Genomic DNA, 17976 nt, shown 5'->3' with positions numbered 1-17976 from the left:
AAAAAAAAAACCCGTAAGTCAGATATCACTGTAGTAGTGCAAAGACCTAGAAATGAAAGCCCAGCTTCAGAAGGATGGATACTGTCTTTTATCTGCCCTACAATTAATGGTACTGATTAACCTTTAAAGGGCTCAGGTATTTTACTTAAAGGTGGTTCAATATTAATTGCATAGCACTCCTTGACATGATCAGATTCACTAGAATCAGATACAGTATCCAATATAACCTTTCACAAAATGAGCAACAATCTCTGCCAATAATAGGAAATTGTTCCTGTAACACAGAACTTGACTGCAAAATGCACTTAAAAATAATAAACACATGGATTTTAACTAAGCTAAATAGACAGTACTCATACACTAACCAAATTTCTTACCTGATAGGGCTGAAAGGCACTATCTTCAGTTATAAAATCCAGCTGTTTGTCCACAAGGAATTCTACTGCAGTAATTGAATTGTATACACTTTTTCCAACCAAGGGCTTGAATGTCTATTGGGAAAAAAGAAAAGAAAATTAACCAATTAAAAAAAGCTCAGCACATCAAACCCCCAGGACTGTATAAACACTGACGTAATTCTTCCATCAAAACAAGTTAAAACAGAATAACAATTACTAATTATACAAGAAAGGAGGATTTTTTGGTTTGTCGTTTTTCCTTTGTGCCGTTGGTGGAAAACCAGCTAGAAAAGGGAACTATACCATACATTCTTCCTTTCCCTCATTGTGCTTGAGCAAGAGTGTTTACCACAGAAGCTCAAAGTACAGGAGCACGATTGTATCTTAAACATACAGCTTAGCACGCAGATCCTCTCCTTCTGCCTGCAGGACTAGCTAGCGCAGTGGTAATTACAGTAAGGACGCTGAAGTGGAAACCGACTGCAGACGTGAAAACGCTCCCCGCCTTCCTGTTCTGAAATCGTTCACCTTGCCTCGAGTCAACCATCTCATTTCCCTGCCCGTCTCTGCATCTGTTCTGACTCTGCTGCCTGCCGCCCCCGCAGCCGCTCCTCCCTGCAGCAACCGGCTGCTCCGGCGCAACGGCTTTGGAGAGGACAGCGCCCGGTCCCGAGGCTTCTGCAGCAGGGCCGGGAGGTTTCCTGCTTCCCCAGCATGTGGGAGGAAGCAGGAAACCTCCCGGCCCCACTGCAAACGCCAGGCACGGAGAAAGGGGAGCAGGGAATAACGGGCTCCTCCATGCCCCCGTACAGTCTCTGCCCGAAGCAGCCCGCCTCGGCCAGGCGCAGTGGGATGCAGCAGCGAGTGGGGAGGGAGCCATGACTTCAGCGGGTCTCCCCCGAGAGGGGACGAGCAGGCAGTCCCCTTCCCTGCTGGCTGGGTTTCCTGGAACAGAAGCGCAAGGAGAGTGTGACTGAGCGGGGATGTACCGAGAGGGGATGAGTCAGGTGAAAAGGAAATCCCAGCGGATGGAGGGGAGAGAAAATGCCGCTCTGAAGACAGATGGGAACAGCAAGAGGAAGGCACGGGTGAACAAAAGAAACGACCAGCAGAAAGAACATGCAGGATATAAGGGGAAAAAACACGGAGGGACAGAAAAAAATAGAGGAAAGTTATTCTACAGGACAAAAAAAAATAGTAATGAGGGAAAACAGGAAAAGAAAAAAGCCCTTTGAGACCGGTTCTAAATTTAAAATGCAGGACGAAAAGACAAAGAGGAGAAACAAGGGCAGGTCAAACCACATGAAGCGTTGTGCAAATGCTACACCAACATCTGTTAAGGTGCTGCTATCACAACAGGACATCACTAGCTCACATGCAACACCCCGCAGCAACAGACCCCCAAGTACTTACAAGGGGAGGGCAGGATCATGGCCGCCTACTTACAGATGGGGAAACCGAGGCACGAAGCAATCCCGTAACTTGACAAAAGTCACCTAAGCGGAGCAGCGGCAGAGTCGGTGACCTGCCCTCAGCCAGTCTGCAGGCAGCTCGTAAGAGATGCACTCAAGGTTTTATCAGACTTCATTACCTACTTTACAAAGGTGTTGCCTTGTGATTAGGCTAAATATAACTCAAGCCTCTCTGGAGCTTCAGCACTTAACAAACGAGAGAATACTTCATTGGAGATACCTAATACTTTCTAATAAATACATCCAACTCTACAAATGCTCAGATTTAGTGTACCGCATTCTTGTTTCCATTTTATTTAAGGTTTCACTTCAGCTGTTACCCTTTCTCTTGTGAGCAAGGAAAAAAAAAAAAAAAACCCTATCAGCCATTCAGCCATCTCAACAACAGGGTAACTAGATGAAAGGGCTGGAGGGGCAGGAGAACATGATAATATGCTAACTACAGGATCTGAATAGTAAATAATTATTTAACCTCTAATAGTTAAGAAAGGGCCTTTGCTCTTGCATCACTTTTCTATAATGGATCTTGTATCGGCTAATGGTTCGAGTTAAGAGAGGGTGGAGTTCGCATCACGAAACTGCAAAGCCTTGAGTGTACAAATTCGCAAGCGGACAAACTTTTCTTTAAAAAAGTCAACGTTGTAGTCTTTCAGTTCTTAATCTGCCCCCGCATCTTCGCAGACACTGTTCTACTTTTTCCACGCTGGCTCCTTTCTAACTTTCTGTGCTATTATGCAGGTCAAGAAACCCGTTTCCGACTACAAACAACAGGACATACCACATCATTAGCTGAAACGAAACCGTGTGGAATGTGGCTAGCAGCTATCTTTCAGGATTCAGACAACGCTACAGATTAAGGTACGTGTGAGCCACCGGTTTATCTTACTGCTGGTATTAAAAGAACTAGTTCCAAATATAGATCTGTGAGCATGATTATTCTGAGAAGAGAAACGGAATGCCTTCTCATTTGCTTTCACAGATCTAAGCCTCTAGACAGGCCAACGCCCCCAAAATACGCATGTGGAGGACACAGGCTGTCCCACAAGCACAGAGGAAAAATATGTAAATAAATAAAGCAAAACTACGCCATGTCACATGCCACCTCATACGCAGATGGCTGCTCTGCCGCACACAACTTGAGATTTTTCAGACGCTATTAGAAAACATTCCCACTATCAAAGAACAACAAAGCCCCACCCTTTAAAAAAAGCAGGCCTTCTCGGGAAAGCAAAGTCCAGACTCCATCAGCTCCAGGAGATAGGCAGGCCACCAAGGAGATACTCCAAACGGGACAGGCTAGGGATTTGAAAAATCTTAAGACGAAAGACATGACCAGCTTCACACCACGCATCGCATATGGACAAAGAAAAAAAGACTAAGAGCAGAGCAGGCAAGAGTCAGCTACTAGAGGCAAGCATGTGAGACATGTAACAACATGAAAATAGATGTAAGAAGGTCCAACGAGCTCCTTGCAGACTTTCAGAGGAAGGCGCTCCCTCTTTCCATTCCCAAAGCGGAGGACAACCCTAGGGACAATCAGGCATACTACTGAAACCAGAAAAAACTGAACCTCTTCAAACAAAAATCTCCCTTTCAAACTTGCATAAAACTTCCTTTTACCATCTACGTTAACCCAACTCCCTGAAGACCACAATTAGGCAAAGGACTCAAGCACTCAATTTTAAGTGACATCTGACTTCACCACTCTTCTAAGCAGCTGCTTGAAAAAAATCCCATTTTTTTCTCCACCAGATTTCCCTGCTTGGCCAAAGGCAGCTAGACGAACACATACACACACTTTGGTTGGTTTGCTACCAAGTTCCCCGATATGAATAAAACATATTTCTTACTCTGCTCCCCCTCATCTCCCCATGATTTTACCCCAGCTCATGCAGAAATAACCTGCCTACGGGAGGCATCTGGCACAGTTCTGAGACTGAGAAGAAGAGTTGGTTTAGGAGGTTAACGGTTGGACTCAATGTTCTTAAAAGTCTTTTCCAACCTAAATGATTCTGTGATTGCCAAAATCCAAACAGATTTTTAGAAAACATGAAGTACCATCAGTTCACAGCAAACAACCTCAAAACCATTCGATGGCATTCACCGAATACTCGTGAATACAGCAGATTACTCAGTCTGCTTTTTCTAACGCCCAGTAACAGAACTCATCTATTTATTTATCGTTTCAAAACCCCCATGGCAACCACAGGCCCCGCTTTCCCGAGGAAGCAGTACTGAGCAAGCACACAGTGCATTTTTATCTCTGCCTAATGCAATTAAGCAGCTGTAGACGTGGTAAGCCGCCCCCACCATGTGAGCAGGCAGTTCCCTGGCACCGGCCAAGGGCTCCGGGAGCCTCCGCACCTCGGCTGCGAGCTGCTGACCGCCCCCGGCTGCTGCAGCCCGGCGCTGCCAGGCTGTGACACCCAGCAGGCTCCTTCCAGCAAACGCTCGGGTTGCAGCTGAGCTCGCAGCTGCCGCTCGGCTCATCCCGCACGTACCGCTACTGCCTCGTCTGCCTCGCTGGAGCTTGCGGCCTGCTTCGCTGGGCACCCGGCGCCTGAAGCCTGCTCCTCACACCGCAAAAGCGCATCTTCCTATGCACATGTACGGCACTTACCCTTTTTTTTTTTTTTTTTTTTTTTAATATCTCTAGAGGAATTTATACCGTAACAAACTGTTAAAAATTCACTCAGGAAAGCTATTCTTAAACTAAAATCCGTAACATAGTATAGGTTTTCCTCTTAAAACCACAAAAACCGAAAAGATCGTGTAAACTTTATTTATACGTGCTATTCAGCGAACTTCTCCACATATTGTTCTTTAGCCTCGCTGTTTAGTCTGCAATAGCGCAAACACTGGCACCTTTTCATTATGACACTTAATCATTCAAAATAGCTATAGCTCTCTTCCAACGCCTGTTTGTTGCCATGGTTTGTGCTCAAAGGCAGAACTACCGAGTGGAAAAGAGCTGAAGATAAATAAAGCAGATTTGACATAAAAATCGAGCATCGACTTTTCTCATTTCCAGACTACGTTGCCTGCGTTCCCTAGGGAAGAGCCCATTTCCAGCCGAGGCGTCGTTCCGGGGGGAACTCTCTCGGCCCTTCCCCGGAGGGGGTGTCGGAGCCGGCAAGCGGCGGGCAGCGGCCGGCGGGCCGCGGGAGCGGAGCGCCCCGCAGGAGGAGGCACGGCCGCCGGACCCCTCCCCGGCGGGGGCGCCGCATGGCAGCGCGCACGCCGCTGCAGCGACTACCGCGGCTGTTTTGTAACGGCCGGGCAACGAGCCCCTGAAGTTCAGCAGCCAGCGTTAACGGCGGAAATTCAACCCCCCTAACCAAAAAAAAAAAAAAAAAAAAAAAATCGATTTCTTAAACTAGGTGTTTCCCGTTTTTCCGAAGGGCGCAGGCCGCCCCTGCGCGGCTCCCCCGGGGCAGGGGGGCGTCCGGTACTCACGGTGCCCCCGGCCCGCCTCGGCGGCCCACGGCCTGCGCTCCCCGCACAAAGCCGCCGCCGGCCGCGTGCCGCGCCGCCTCCGCGCTGCCCCGCGCCCGCGGAAGCCCGCGCGTCACGTGCGCCGCTCCGCACACGGCGGGGACGGGGCTGGGGGGGACGGGGGCGCGCCCCGCTCCGCCCCCGCGCCCTCGGAGGGCAAACAAAGACGCGCGGGGCCCCTCGGAAAGTTAAAATGTCCGCGGGGGGAGGGGGGTGTCCCGCGGAGCAAGCCGCGGAGGCGCCCCCCCGCGTCATGGCGGCGGATTCCCCCCCGCCGGAGCCCAGCCGATCCCCCCGCCCGTCGGTACGCACCTCGCTCGGCGCCCCGCGGCCCGGCCCGGCCCGGCCCGCGGGACCTCCGCGCCCGCCTCCGCCTTTGAACTCACAAGGAAAATGGTTCTCGCCGCGCCGCTTCCGGGTCGGGCCGGGCCGGGTGGCCGCGCCGGGGGCGGGGCCGGCGGAGGGGAGGAGGCGGCGGGCTCGCCGCCCGCCCTTTGTGGGGCCGGCGCGGGCTAGCGCGCAGCTGGGCCCGCCGCGGAGGCCCCGGCGCGTCCCCGCTGCTGGGTCATGGCGCGCCGCCGCCGCCGCTTACATAAGGGCGAGCGCGCGGTGCGCGGTGCCGGCCATGGCGGCGCTCTGCCGGGGCGGGGAGGAGCCGGGACGGGACGGGACGCGCCGAGCCGAGCCGAGCCGAGCCGAGCCGCCGGGAGCCGCGCCGCGCCGCCGGGAGCCGAGCGAGAGGAGCACGCCGGCGGGAAGGGGCGGCGCTCGGCAGGCGCGGCCCGCGGGGGCGGGGAAGCGGCCACGTCCCGCGGGGGCGGAGCCGCGGGCCACGTGTGGCGGCGGCCCGGGATCGGGGCCGGCGCACGGGCAGCCGGGGGCCGCCCGGCCCACGCCGGACCTCGGCACCCTGCAAAACCTGAAGCCCAGTTTACGGCCTGAAGCCCTCCCTCCCCCCGCAAAGCCCCCGCGGCGCCGGGTCTGCCCTCGGAAAGCCTTTCCCGATCCCGCCCTCGGGTGGGCTTTCTGAAGTCAGCCAACGGTGGCGACCGTTCTGTCCACATTCACACCCCCACCCCCCACCCCCCAAAAAAAAAAAAACCCAAAAAAAAAACAAAAAAGGAAGGGCGGGTGAGGCATGAGCTCAGCGCCTGATGCCGGTCCAGAGGCAGGCGGAGCAGAGGGCGGCGAGGGGAGCGCCCCGCAGGGCGGGGGACAGCCGGCAGCCCTGGGCGGCTCCGCGCCCCTCCGCGCCCCCCGGCACAGGGGCTGCTCACCCGAAAGCCTGTCACTAACAGCACACTCCGCCGCCAGCAGCAAGTATTTGCAGCCCATAAACTGGTGCAAAACATTCTCAAGCACAATTCTCTAATTTTCAGCGTACAGCCTATTTTCTCCTGCTGACAAAAAAAAAAAAAAAAAAAACAACAAAAAAAACCACCACAAAACGTGTTTTCCTCCTGTTGTACAAAGTTAATGGCACTAACCAACTAGTTGTTTACAGTTTACATAAAAACATCAATTCCCCTGAGCAGTCCAGGGGGAAAGAAGAGCATGGTGCACTATCTAATGAGAAAATGGTTTCCAAACAGAAATTTAGCAATAACGCCTGTAATGCATTCCTTGGGTTTAGCTCACATACACCAGCATGGATGAAAAACAATCACAAGGGAGGTTGGGATAGAGGCATTTACTTCCTCTGAACCCTTTAAACATAAACAGCTGTACATTTTTATTTCATGGAAAAAACACAAAGCGTGTAGTTTGCCAAGAAAGTATGAGAATAATGGGAAATCAATGCATGACTACCTCTCTGTTCTCATCTTGAATTATTCCAAATGATGTAAGCTTAAAGGTGTACTGGAATGCTGTAAAATACTGAGCTCTGAAATAATAAAATACTTAAGTACAGTTAAAAATTAAAGTTGAACTAGAAGGCTCTCTACGCACCACGGACCTTTCTCCGGCAACTGGATTTCTTCCACAACAGTTCCTGACACTGCACGCACACAAGCAGGGCAAGAACCAGGCTACCTGTACGCGGTTTTTGGACACTGCCCAGCCTACGCCCAAACCATGTAACTGCAAAACTGGATTTTGCTTTGAAGGGACACTAGTAGAGGCGGTTCATTGTATTGATTTTCCCTTTTAAGTGGTCTCCCAGCCCGAGGCTGCTGAGCAGCCTTATATGGCAGCGAGGCTGCGGGGAGGCGGAGGTGCCCTGAGCAGCCTCCATCTATTCCTGACCACCCAGGCCGGACAGTTGCTCCTCTCGTCTCCGGCACCCCCGTGCACAGCCCCGCTGACCCCACAACCCCGCAGCCCCTCACCAGATCCGCTCGCCCTTAGGGCTAGCCAGAGAAAGGCCACCTTCTACCGCCAGCAGAGTATGGGGCTCGCTAACCCCCTCGGCTCCCCCAAAACACACCCCCTGCCCCAGCCAGGCCGCGGCCGGGCTGCACTTCCTCATCTCCAGAGAAAAAAATTAAACCAAACATCTTAGTGGCACCATTTTGACCCGATTTCTTTCCAGTTCTTTCTTCTCCGGCCCACCTCCCCCAGGGTCGGGGGAAACAATCCCTCAGCCGCTTTTCATTGGCACCCAGACAGGTCAGGCAGTAGCAGAGACTAAAATGTATCCTTACTCCACGCCTGGGGCCACAGCCTGCATCACTGTGCCCATCCTCTGCCGCCAAACAGCAACCGGGAAGCTTGTCAAGTGAGTGGGGGAGTCCTTCATGGACTCGGTTGGTTCAGAGACCTCAACACCTCTGAAAAATAAAACTCAGCCTATCAGTAATGGCTGACACACGGAAATATCCTGAACTCAGACTTTGCCACGTAGTCAAGAAATAAAGTATTTTTTCCAAACTTAATTCTGTACTCTTATGATCTCCAATTTAACTTTTAAAGTGCATTTTATATTACCTCCAAGAAGTACCGAACATCCCAAAGACATACTACTACTACCACCAAATTCGTTCCTCTCTCATACGGTTTCAGGGGTTTGTTTTAGCATTTCTCTCAAAGTAAGAGTCCAAACACTAGGAGTTATTTCAGGAACGGCAAACGAATAATGCCTATTACAGAGCACAACATACTTCATGCTACTATTAAACTAATGGTGCTGTGATAGCTGCGCAGTATGTAGTGCAACTGTCAAAGCAGGCAATCCTTAATAATATCCAAGACAGACACTGTTAAAATACAAATCACAAGACTGTCTGGAGGACAGGCAAGTTTGCCTGTTTGGACAAAGCTTTATTAATAGACTGCGACTTAGTAACAAAGAATATTAATACCCAGCGCAGCACCACCTCTTCATTACCACAGAGGGATTTTGCTAAAAACTCTCAAGTGGCACCAGCTACGTGTGGAATACTAACCCAGCAACTCTACTTCCAAGGGTTTCACTTAAAGACGGTATCAGTAAAAACCCGCCAAGTGGGAAAACACCTTTTGAGAGTATAAAAAAATAATGAAGTTGCTACTGGTGCAATTGCTAATGTTAAATATGCTAAGGCAACATAAAACGACGTTTACATCATTACAGCTTAATAAATTTACCGCGATATGTATGTGTGTATTCTTAACAAAACACAGAGTTGCCATGTAAAGGCACTAACACTGATTTTTAAACAAAAATTTTGGAAATTAGTGTCTTAAGAGTCCCAAAGCCTATGGAAAACATTCCTATCCAAGCCCGGTTATGACATTTGCAAAAAACTACACTTTAGAGCGGCTTATTTAATAGTCACATTATTTTAGCGCTGTTTCCAACTACTGTTTGCTTCGCCTCACAATCGGGCCTGAACTCTGTCAAACAAGCCATACTATAAGCTTGCAGAACAGAGCTGCCTTTGTTCTTTGGCACTGCCAGTCCCCTATGGAATCAGGCAGCACACTGAACTGCACTCGGCAAACAATCCCTGACCTTCAATTACTGTCTTGGCTCGCTGCCACAGGATCCATGTATTACTGGTAACACAGTGTGCCCTATTTTGCAGATAATCGCTAGAACTGCAGATAATCATGAAAATCGACGGAAAAACGCAAACATTCCCTTCCAAAAATCGCAGTCGTATCGTCAACTACGGCAACGCGTTCCTCCGGTGTGCCGCAGCAGCACACCCCAGGCTCAGGCCATGCATGAGAGGATGGCAATACTGCAGGTTTTGTATTTTTAGGGACCGCATGAAAAATTCCAGGTGGTGTACAGCTTCGCCTTCCTCTGCTGGAGGTTTTCGGTTTGTTTTTTTGTTTGCTTTGAGGCGGAAGGCATGCCGGGTTGTGCTGGCACAGTTTTGCAAGAGCTGTTCTTTTTTTCTTTTATTTTTCCCCTTTAAAACACTGGCAGGTTTTTCACTCGAGCGCCCCGACACAGAGGCGTTTGCTGGGCGGCTGGTGCCTGGGCAGGGCTGGCGGAGGCCGGTGGGGGCCGGGGCCGCCACCAGCTGCAGCCCTTGTATTCGCGGGCTGGCCGCCAGCCAGCGCCCGGGCCATGAGTCACTGCCCTTCTGGGAGGCTACTGGCACCGCGCTGCCAGAAACACCGCAAGGACATCGGGAAACTAAAGCACACACAGACTGGGGGGGTTCTGCTGTAACCCTCTTTACGGTGCTTGAAGGTAGTAAACCCCGTTAACTGCAAACCATGCTCCTTCCCCGCACCTCACCCGAGAAACCCATGTGTGCGATGCTGCTGGCAAGGATAGAGCACATGTAAATATTGCAAATGAGTAAATATTTAAACTTTAAAACAAATGAAAGTTATTTAAATCAGTCTTCATCATTTAAATCAGCGTTTTTCTACTTAGCTTCTTCCTGTGTGTGCTGCCCTACATTTGCTTAGCAAGCAGAACTGTTTCATAGCAATACCCCTGCAGAAATAGCACAGTGTAGGAGCAGAGCTACAGTCAGTCTCATGTTAGTGGAGAAATTAACTTTCTGATTACATATTTGTGCAAACCAACTGAGTTCAAATGGTGTACTTCAGTGCAGAAGCCAAAGTCCAAAGGAGGAATTAACGTGTGTGAAATAATCATCATAAGGCTGCAACACGTAAAATAGAGTAACTGGCATTTAGGCGCCAGTTCATTTGGCAAATTCTTCATTTAAACTCTCCTTTTTGGTTATGGAGGTGGGCAAATCTCACTTGGAGACATCCAGACATGCAAAAAGTTCACCGGCTGTATGTAGTAATTTTCAAAACTGAGAAGCTGAGGACAACAGTGTACATGAAGGAACATGGGCAACAATACAACGAATACACTCGTGTATCGGCGCTAACTGATTTTTCGGTATATTTCAAATTAATCCAATTTAAAATATGGTTTCTATCTTTGCAATATTTTAAATCAACTTTTAAAATCACTTTTGTCCTCCCTTGGGCAAGCACCATGGGGTTTAATGCTGCATGCATCAACATGACTGTGCAATTTTCCCCATTACTTCATCCCCATCTACTTCATCATATCAGTACTGTAATCGCGGCTCTGGGAATAAGCTCTGTTAGTAAACTTGCGTTATTTTTGTGGCTGAATTAGTGTCCCTGCTGCAACAGGAGACCGATAATCTTGGTAAAAGAAAAACCTGAAGCACGGCATTAAAAAAAAAATAAGTCATCATTACAGGCAATAGTATCACGTGAGTTTTCTTATTTGCTGAAGTTTGCTGCTAGTGTTTAAATGATCTGCAAACTTCAGAAACTACAAATTTTGAATGTTGACAAATAATTTCAGACTAAGTTGCTTTCATTTCCCCTGTTACAAAACCCCAATCCTTTGTACAAATTCAACTCTTTCTTTCAGGTCTAAGCTACCTAAATAGTATTTTTCACAACTGCTGACCCTAGTTTCTTTTCTTCCTAGCCCCTTCTACAGCTTCCCCTAATGCAGTTTCTGTTAGCAGCCTGTCACTGACATTTTTCTCTCTACCTAGCCTCTGCATTATGCCATTTACAGATACAAATCCTTATATTTGAAACCTACAGAACAGTGCTCTAACTCAAGATTTATGTCCAAAGACAAAATATTGAGCAGTCTCTCAGGCATCGCTTTGTGAATGTCTGTCATCCAAGCCCAGCATCACTATAACAGGCTTGTATTTTCCTATGCCCTCTCCCTTGGTTAGCCAAGCAAAAATGCTGTGACCCTGCCACTCACTCAAATCCAGTAACATCAATGTCATCTTTAAGCGTGACATGCGCTCTCTCACTTCTAGGTCCAGGTTACATGAAACTCTTGCAGATCTTTCTTATAAAGCTTATAAAACATATGTTTTTCTACGCATTCCCATAGTTCAGAGCACCAGCCTACACTCATCCTGGATTTTGATTACTGAAGCCTCCTTTTCTCTGGCCTTAATGAACGCATACATGTTCAGATCCACTCAAAATGCTGTCACAAACACCTCCAGCCCACATTGTCCACTCTTTGCACTCCTTCCCCCAGCAGTCCCATCACATCAAACTGCGCTTTCGGAAACAGCATCTCCCAATCCTACTATTGCTCATTTATCAGTTTCAGGAACAGTTTACTGGGAACGCTTGCAAAGCTGATTCATTGACATCTTTCCATTTTCTCCTTAAAACTCTGCTTTGCTGAAACCTCAGATTTTAACTCCATGGAGAAAAGAACCCTTTTCATTCTGCGTTTGTTCTACAACTCATTGCACAACGAAATCCTGGACTTTCACATGTGTTTCCAAGTGTCGTGGTAATGTGCCACAACAGTCATTAACCTTGGGACTGGATTCTGTCTTCCACAAAGCAAGCACAACAGCTTCAAGATCATAATGTTCTTACCCACACTCCTTCTGCAATATTCATCAAACCCTTTTTAACTTGGGTGCCATCCATGTTTTTCAGTATTCACGCTTCTTCAGCCTTCTTGCTTCCCTCATAATAATGCCAAACTCCCTCCAACTCATTTCTTGGCTTTACTCTCTTCTTCCAACCCTATCGCCAACATTCACAACGTTCTTGCATCCTTTCGCCCCTGAACTTACTGGATGCAACACTCATTTACCCGGCCTCCTTCTAGCCTCACCTCCAGAAAAACAACCTGATTGAGAACATCAGTTTCGGGCTTCTTACATCCACTGAACTGCAGCTCTTCTGATTCAGCATCCAGCACTGCCTCCCTCTCATACTTCCCACTAACCGAAGTCCATTACAGAAGAGGACTCCACCTTTCACCCTCCTGCTATTTCCTGCCTCTCTCATACCGCATTCCCAATTGCCTCTCTCAAGCACATCTCGCTTCCTGAGAGTCACCCAGATCCAGCTTTCATAAGGTCCCTTTCTGGTTTTATTCCCCAGAGCTTAAATACCTGCCTCATCTTTTCCCATCTCACCCCCTACATCCTTGTTAACTTTGATTTCCAGAGCACTACTTTTTTTCCCCTCAATTCTGCTGATTTTTCAGTTCTTCTCCCCCTGCCACTCCCTCTCTCTTTCCTTTGTCTAAGGCATCTTATTCACCAGCTTAGTCAGCTTCCTCTCTTCTGTATTTTATTTTGCATTTTTCTATTTGCTCTTCTCCAAAACAACTCGGGTGCATCCTCGCCACAGAAAACTTGGCTTCCCGCTGCAGTTCGGGCTCCCTGATTGCTCAGGCTGCCGGCAGGCCCTTCAGTCCAGGGCCGCCTCCTGGAAACAAGCCACTGGCTCCATCGGAGGCGAAACGGGGTGCGGTTCTGAGGGAGCCTCGCTCCAGGCATCACTTCCTCCATTACAGCAGTGGTGAGAATGCACCCGTGCCAGTATTTTCCATTCCCACAGCCCTACGACAGTAACCAAGTGACTCTTGTAATATCAAATGTTCCCCATATGCCTGACGGCACACCCAGGGCACACAACATATTCTTGATATCATGCTATAAAATGGTCATTTGAGTAGGCTGTAATAACTCGGTTAAGTAGAAAGTGTCTACGGGGAGTGGAATTGGCTCTTGAAACAGAGCTGGGATCAGGAGAAAAAGATATGTTAAATAGGAGCTCCTGTTTGGAGCTATCTGGAATAACAAAAGCCTCAAAAACATACAAAAGGTGAAGTATAAAAATCTTGAAAAAATATCAAGAACAGAGAGCAGTATTTTAGAAGAATACATCCTGCAGAAGCTGAAAGAGGGAAATACCTGCTTCAGATTACCATATGGATGAAGTTGTTACACATAAATTTGGATTCCATTTCTGAGAAGCAAAAAGACTCCTCAAGGCCTTTCCTGCAGTCTTTATATTTACTCTCTTTTACTGACAGCAAGGTATTTCACTGTTTGTCAGGTGGAATAAGAGCTGTGGAATAAGCACATTCAATTTGCAATATGTTCAGAATGGGGTTTTTTTGGTGAATAGTTAAAAGACTACAACTTCTATTCCTTCCTCCTTCTCTACTTCCACTGCCTCCAAAAAATCAGGAACCCCATTTGCCAGTTCTGCAGGCTTTCTATCTGGCTATCTCTGGATTCTCTTAATAGGGAAAGGCCATTCAGGGCAGGAGAGGATTACTCGTTTTGGATTCAGTGCCTCCGTTTTCTCTCAGTCTCAGCTTGTTGGGAATAAGGTCGTCCTTGGACATTTCTCTATGTTTTGCGATACATCCTTTTTATATCCTAAACAAGTACACTTTAAGCATAAGAGTATCTTATCTTAAAAGTAGTATTTGCATATTTCCAAACACTAAGACTTAAATAATAAGCAACATGGATGCATTGTGTTTTAAAAGATATTTGTAAAAGCTCCATCTTACTGAGACAACATGCTAGTACATACTCAAATAAAAATATCAGACTGTTCACCTCACCTTCGTGTGTTACATCAGCAGGGAGAGATACAATCTAGTTTCAGACTATATACAGAAGTATCTTTTAACCTTCTTGAGCAGTATTTTTTCCTGCTATGATTGTTTTATAATCATATTGTGACTTTGTCGTGCCTCCTACACTGAGATATAGTTGCTAATACACTGGTTTGATTCCTGACTCTTTAGTATAAAAGGTCTGGGAGAACTTCTCAAAGACAAAAACCTTACAGGCATAAACTACTAATAAGTCGAGGTTAAAAGTTTACATTTGAAAATAAAGTCTGATGGAACAGATGGGGTTTTCGTCAATATATCCCAGCATCAGGATAATGCTGAAATAATGTTGAAACACTATCAGTCTATCTAGTAAACAAATTAGAAAATAACCTAGATATCATAATGGATATTCCCCCCCCCCCCCCCCCGTGCTATTTTTAGATTCTCGCATCTGCCCTCCTACATGCTTGTCCAGTAGCAACCTTGATGGACAAACACTTTTTTTTCCTTTCAGGAAAACACAGGACAGATGGTGTTGAAAGCATTTCTCTCTGAGATAACAAGTTTTCCGCTTTTTATAAATTCACTCATCTTCAAACTGTGACAGCTGTGAGTTTAAAGATAAAATCGAAATGATCCAGATCTTGTTCATCTCCTTTCTCTAGGGTTCCTGAAAGGTCACACAAATATGTCTCACTTAGAAGTTTCCCACTAAATGCGAAATGCATTTCTTTTCCAAGTTCAAACTTACTGGTATGCTAGAAAGAAGCGATGTACCCCTCTGCTTTTTTTCAAATTTGTGTCTCAGGCCTGTATTGTGAATTCAGGATCTTCTGGATCCGTTTGTATAGTATATTAGACAGTATTTACCTCTGAGATCTATTTATAGCATTAATTACATTCCCTCATTCCTCCCATACTAGCATACATGACTGTTACTAGCCTACATTATCTACTCCCACTTAATCTCTCATGTTAGATTGTACTTCTGCACCCTGGTTTTCATCATCCTCCTCCCCTGTATCCTGTTCGGTTTGAATTTATCTTTCTCTAGCATGGCTGACCAGAATTATGTATGTTAGTTTAAAAGCACTCTCGGGGACAGATGTATGGGGACACCTGCATGCCTCTATTCCAGGAAGATAGGTCTCGCGCGTCCCGGCATCACACCTGCGATCATCTCCATGTCACACAGCAGGTTCGCAGTCCTCCTCTGACTGGCCAGAAGGCCTGGACCTTCTCCATGCCAGTGCTTCTGCCGGATAAGCTCTCGTCTACATTTGCCATCTGCTCCTAAATCCACCACTTTGTGGTTTATGCAGTCACGTTTTGTTCCATTTCTATTACTTCGTTTCTCAAGGTCATTAAATTTTAGTTGCATAAAAACCTTCACCCTCTGTGTTAAGGGCTCCTCCTATTCTGTACCATCCACAGATTTAATCAATTAGTCCAAACATTGTAGCGAAAACAATAAGCAAGTCATTCCCAAAATGTGTGAACAACCATTGGTAGCCAGACCTATTTCACCACTACACTGCTCCACCTATTTCAACACCACATAGCTAACATCTTATAAGCCAATTCCTATCTCATTTAGTGTTCCCACTACTAATCCCCATCTTCCTCTGATTGTTCATCACTTGACATACTGTGGAATGCATTACAAAAGTCTAGATGAATGATACTAATTGCATTTTCTTGCCTCCTAACAAAGCCGACGAACGTTTTTGTTCAAGTGGGTCCATGATGTAGCTTTTCAAGGTGCTGATGACAAGAATAGCCCATGGTTAAGGGGAAGGGGAGGAAACACACAGCAGATACAACCAGTCTATTTGCAAACACTTAAAAGAAAACCAGACAATGAGTAAAAGCCAGCATGAATTTGAAAATAATACATTATGTCAAATCAAATTTCCTTTACAAATAGAAGAGCAGACCTGAGAAGCAGATCTATATTCTGACTTAAATAAGGTTTTTGACACTGTCTCCCACGATATGCACATACATAAGCTAAATCGATTAGACCCAAATAAAACTAATGTGGATGCATACCAAGAAAAAAGGAATAACCAAAACAAAAAACTGCCAAAACATTCAGAAATCATCAGTAGCTCACTGGCAAAATATGTACCTAGAATGCAGCTCCCAAAGTCACCTACACTGGGTCTGCTCTTACTCGCTATTTTCATTAGATGATAGAACAGAGACTACACTTATTAAATGACAAACAACCAGCTCGGTGGGACTGCAAATTATATTGGAGGACAAAAAGACAAACTGGACAAGTGGTGTGAGAAAAAAAGATGCCATGCAAAACACTGCACGTAGGCAGGAGGAGTCAACAGCAGAAATACTGAATGGCGAACAACTGGCTAAGGAGAAATTCCACAGAAAAAGAGAGAAGTTAGGTTCAATTTATGAACTGCTGTGAGTTAACGGTATCATGCTGTAAAAATGCAAACACAGTACTGGGGTATATGAATGTTAGTACAACCTGTGTTCAGCATTCATAAAGCCTCAGCTGGAGTACTATAAAGCGAGCAGAGTTTTGGATATTGTTCTTCAAGACAGGTATGTGCTCAAAAGAGAGCAATAAAATGAGCACAGTTTTGGACAATACCATGGATGAATACAGACTGAAGAGACTGGGAGGGGAAAACAGAGCTGGGTGTGTCTCCAGCTATGAAAACAGGATGCTGCAAGGAATAATTTCTTAATCTCTACAGCAGACACAACAAGTTTTAACGGCCTTAATTTAGATTAGATGATCTCAAGGTCTTTTTCAGTCTTATGATTCTAGAGTATCTGCAGGGTCACTTACCTCCTCCAAATAAAACAGCATTTAGAAACACATGCCCAAATTAATGCTATATTTAAGTCTGCTTTTATTATGCCATCTGCCTCTCTGCCCAGCTTCTCTGACCAATGAACATCACCTACTTCATGGCTTCTCTCAACAGCTACAAACCGTTGGTCCTCTGGGGGCCGCAATGCAAAAGGAAGAGTCTCAAGACCTCGCTCCCCGGCAGCAATATTCTGGCACTCTCGAGAGCTGTGAGGTACCAGCTCCCCTGCCCGCGCTAATCCCAGCCTGCAAATTCCCACCGATGGACCTGAACGGGAAGATTTACCTGCAGACCTTGGGAATGGTTCTGGCAGATCATGCCTGACCTGAAGGCCACAGGCTGGCCTTCCTTGTCTAGAAAATTGATTCTTCTGGAAGACAGGTATTGGGTCACTAAAATTTGCTCTTTGAAGTAGGTATATTGTATTTTACTTCATTTTCTTTAATCTCCCAAATCTTTGATTATTCTCCCCCCGCAAAAAAAAAAAAAAAAAAAAAAAAAAAAAAAAAAAAGCCTTCCAAAACTTTATATATTGTGAGGGCAGACTGGCAGTCTTTTAATTGCTTGCATAATTCTTCCTTTCCCCTTCTTTATGCTGGCACTGCTTTCTCCAATCATTGGTACCACCCTGAAGGAAAGATTAGCTAAACTAGTTACAATCAATCCTAATTCTTTCCTAATTCTGAGGTGGAAATTTCTCTTGGTCTAAGTATTTTACGATCCTTAAGTTCCTTCTAGTTGTAGTAATTTCCATTCTCTTATTCTCATTATGCATCTTGCCTTTTCCTCTGTAGTTATCAACATCCTTACTGAAAATTAAGCCAAAAATATTAAATGTTTTAGTTGTGTATTATTGCTATTCTCTACCCTTCTCACCATACAAAAGCTTCTTCTTTTTATTTGTTTTCACATCATTTGCAAGATCAAAGTCAACTTGTAGAAACAAAGAAATGGGAATTAAGTCA

The 17976-nt window shown here is 46.4% G+C and overlaps 1 protein-coding gene across 7 annotated transcripts in view; it reads right to left on the bottom strand.

The window, feature by feature from the left end:
* Positions 1 to 17976, bottom strand: part of JMJD1C (jumonji domain containing 1C) — a 171949-nt gene that overhangs the window by 61195 nt on the left and 92778 nt on the right. For 4 of the 7 annotated variants that reach the window (XM_087768112.1, XM_087768104.1, XM_087768106.1 and 1 more), the window contains exon 3: positions 378 to 491. In XM_087768112.1, coding sequence (XP_087624238.1) covers positions 378 to 491 — 114 coding nt within the window. Of the gene's footprint in view, positions 1 to 377; positions 492 to 5677; positions 5921 to 17976 lie in introns of those variants that run through there. The other 3 variants (XM_087768108.1, XM_087768110.1, XM_087768109.1) reach the window with 2 other exon arrangements.

The sequence above is a fragment of the Nipponia nippon genome, unplaced genomic scaffold (genome assembly GCF_047370975.1).
Source record: "Nipponia nippon isolate SJK-2023a ecotype South Korea unplaced genomic scaffold, ASM4737097v1 scaffold_3, whole genome shotgun sequence".
NCBI classification, from domain to species: Eukaryota; Metazoa; Chordata; class Aves; order Pelecaniformes; family Threskiornithidae; genus Nipponia; species Nipponia nippon.
The sequence above is the reverse complement of the archived record's forward strand: the minus strand, read 5'-3'. Positions and strand labels throughout refer to the sequence as shown.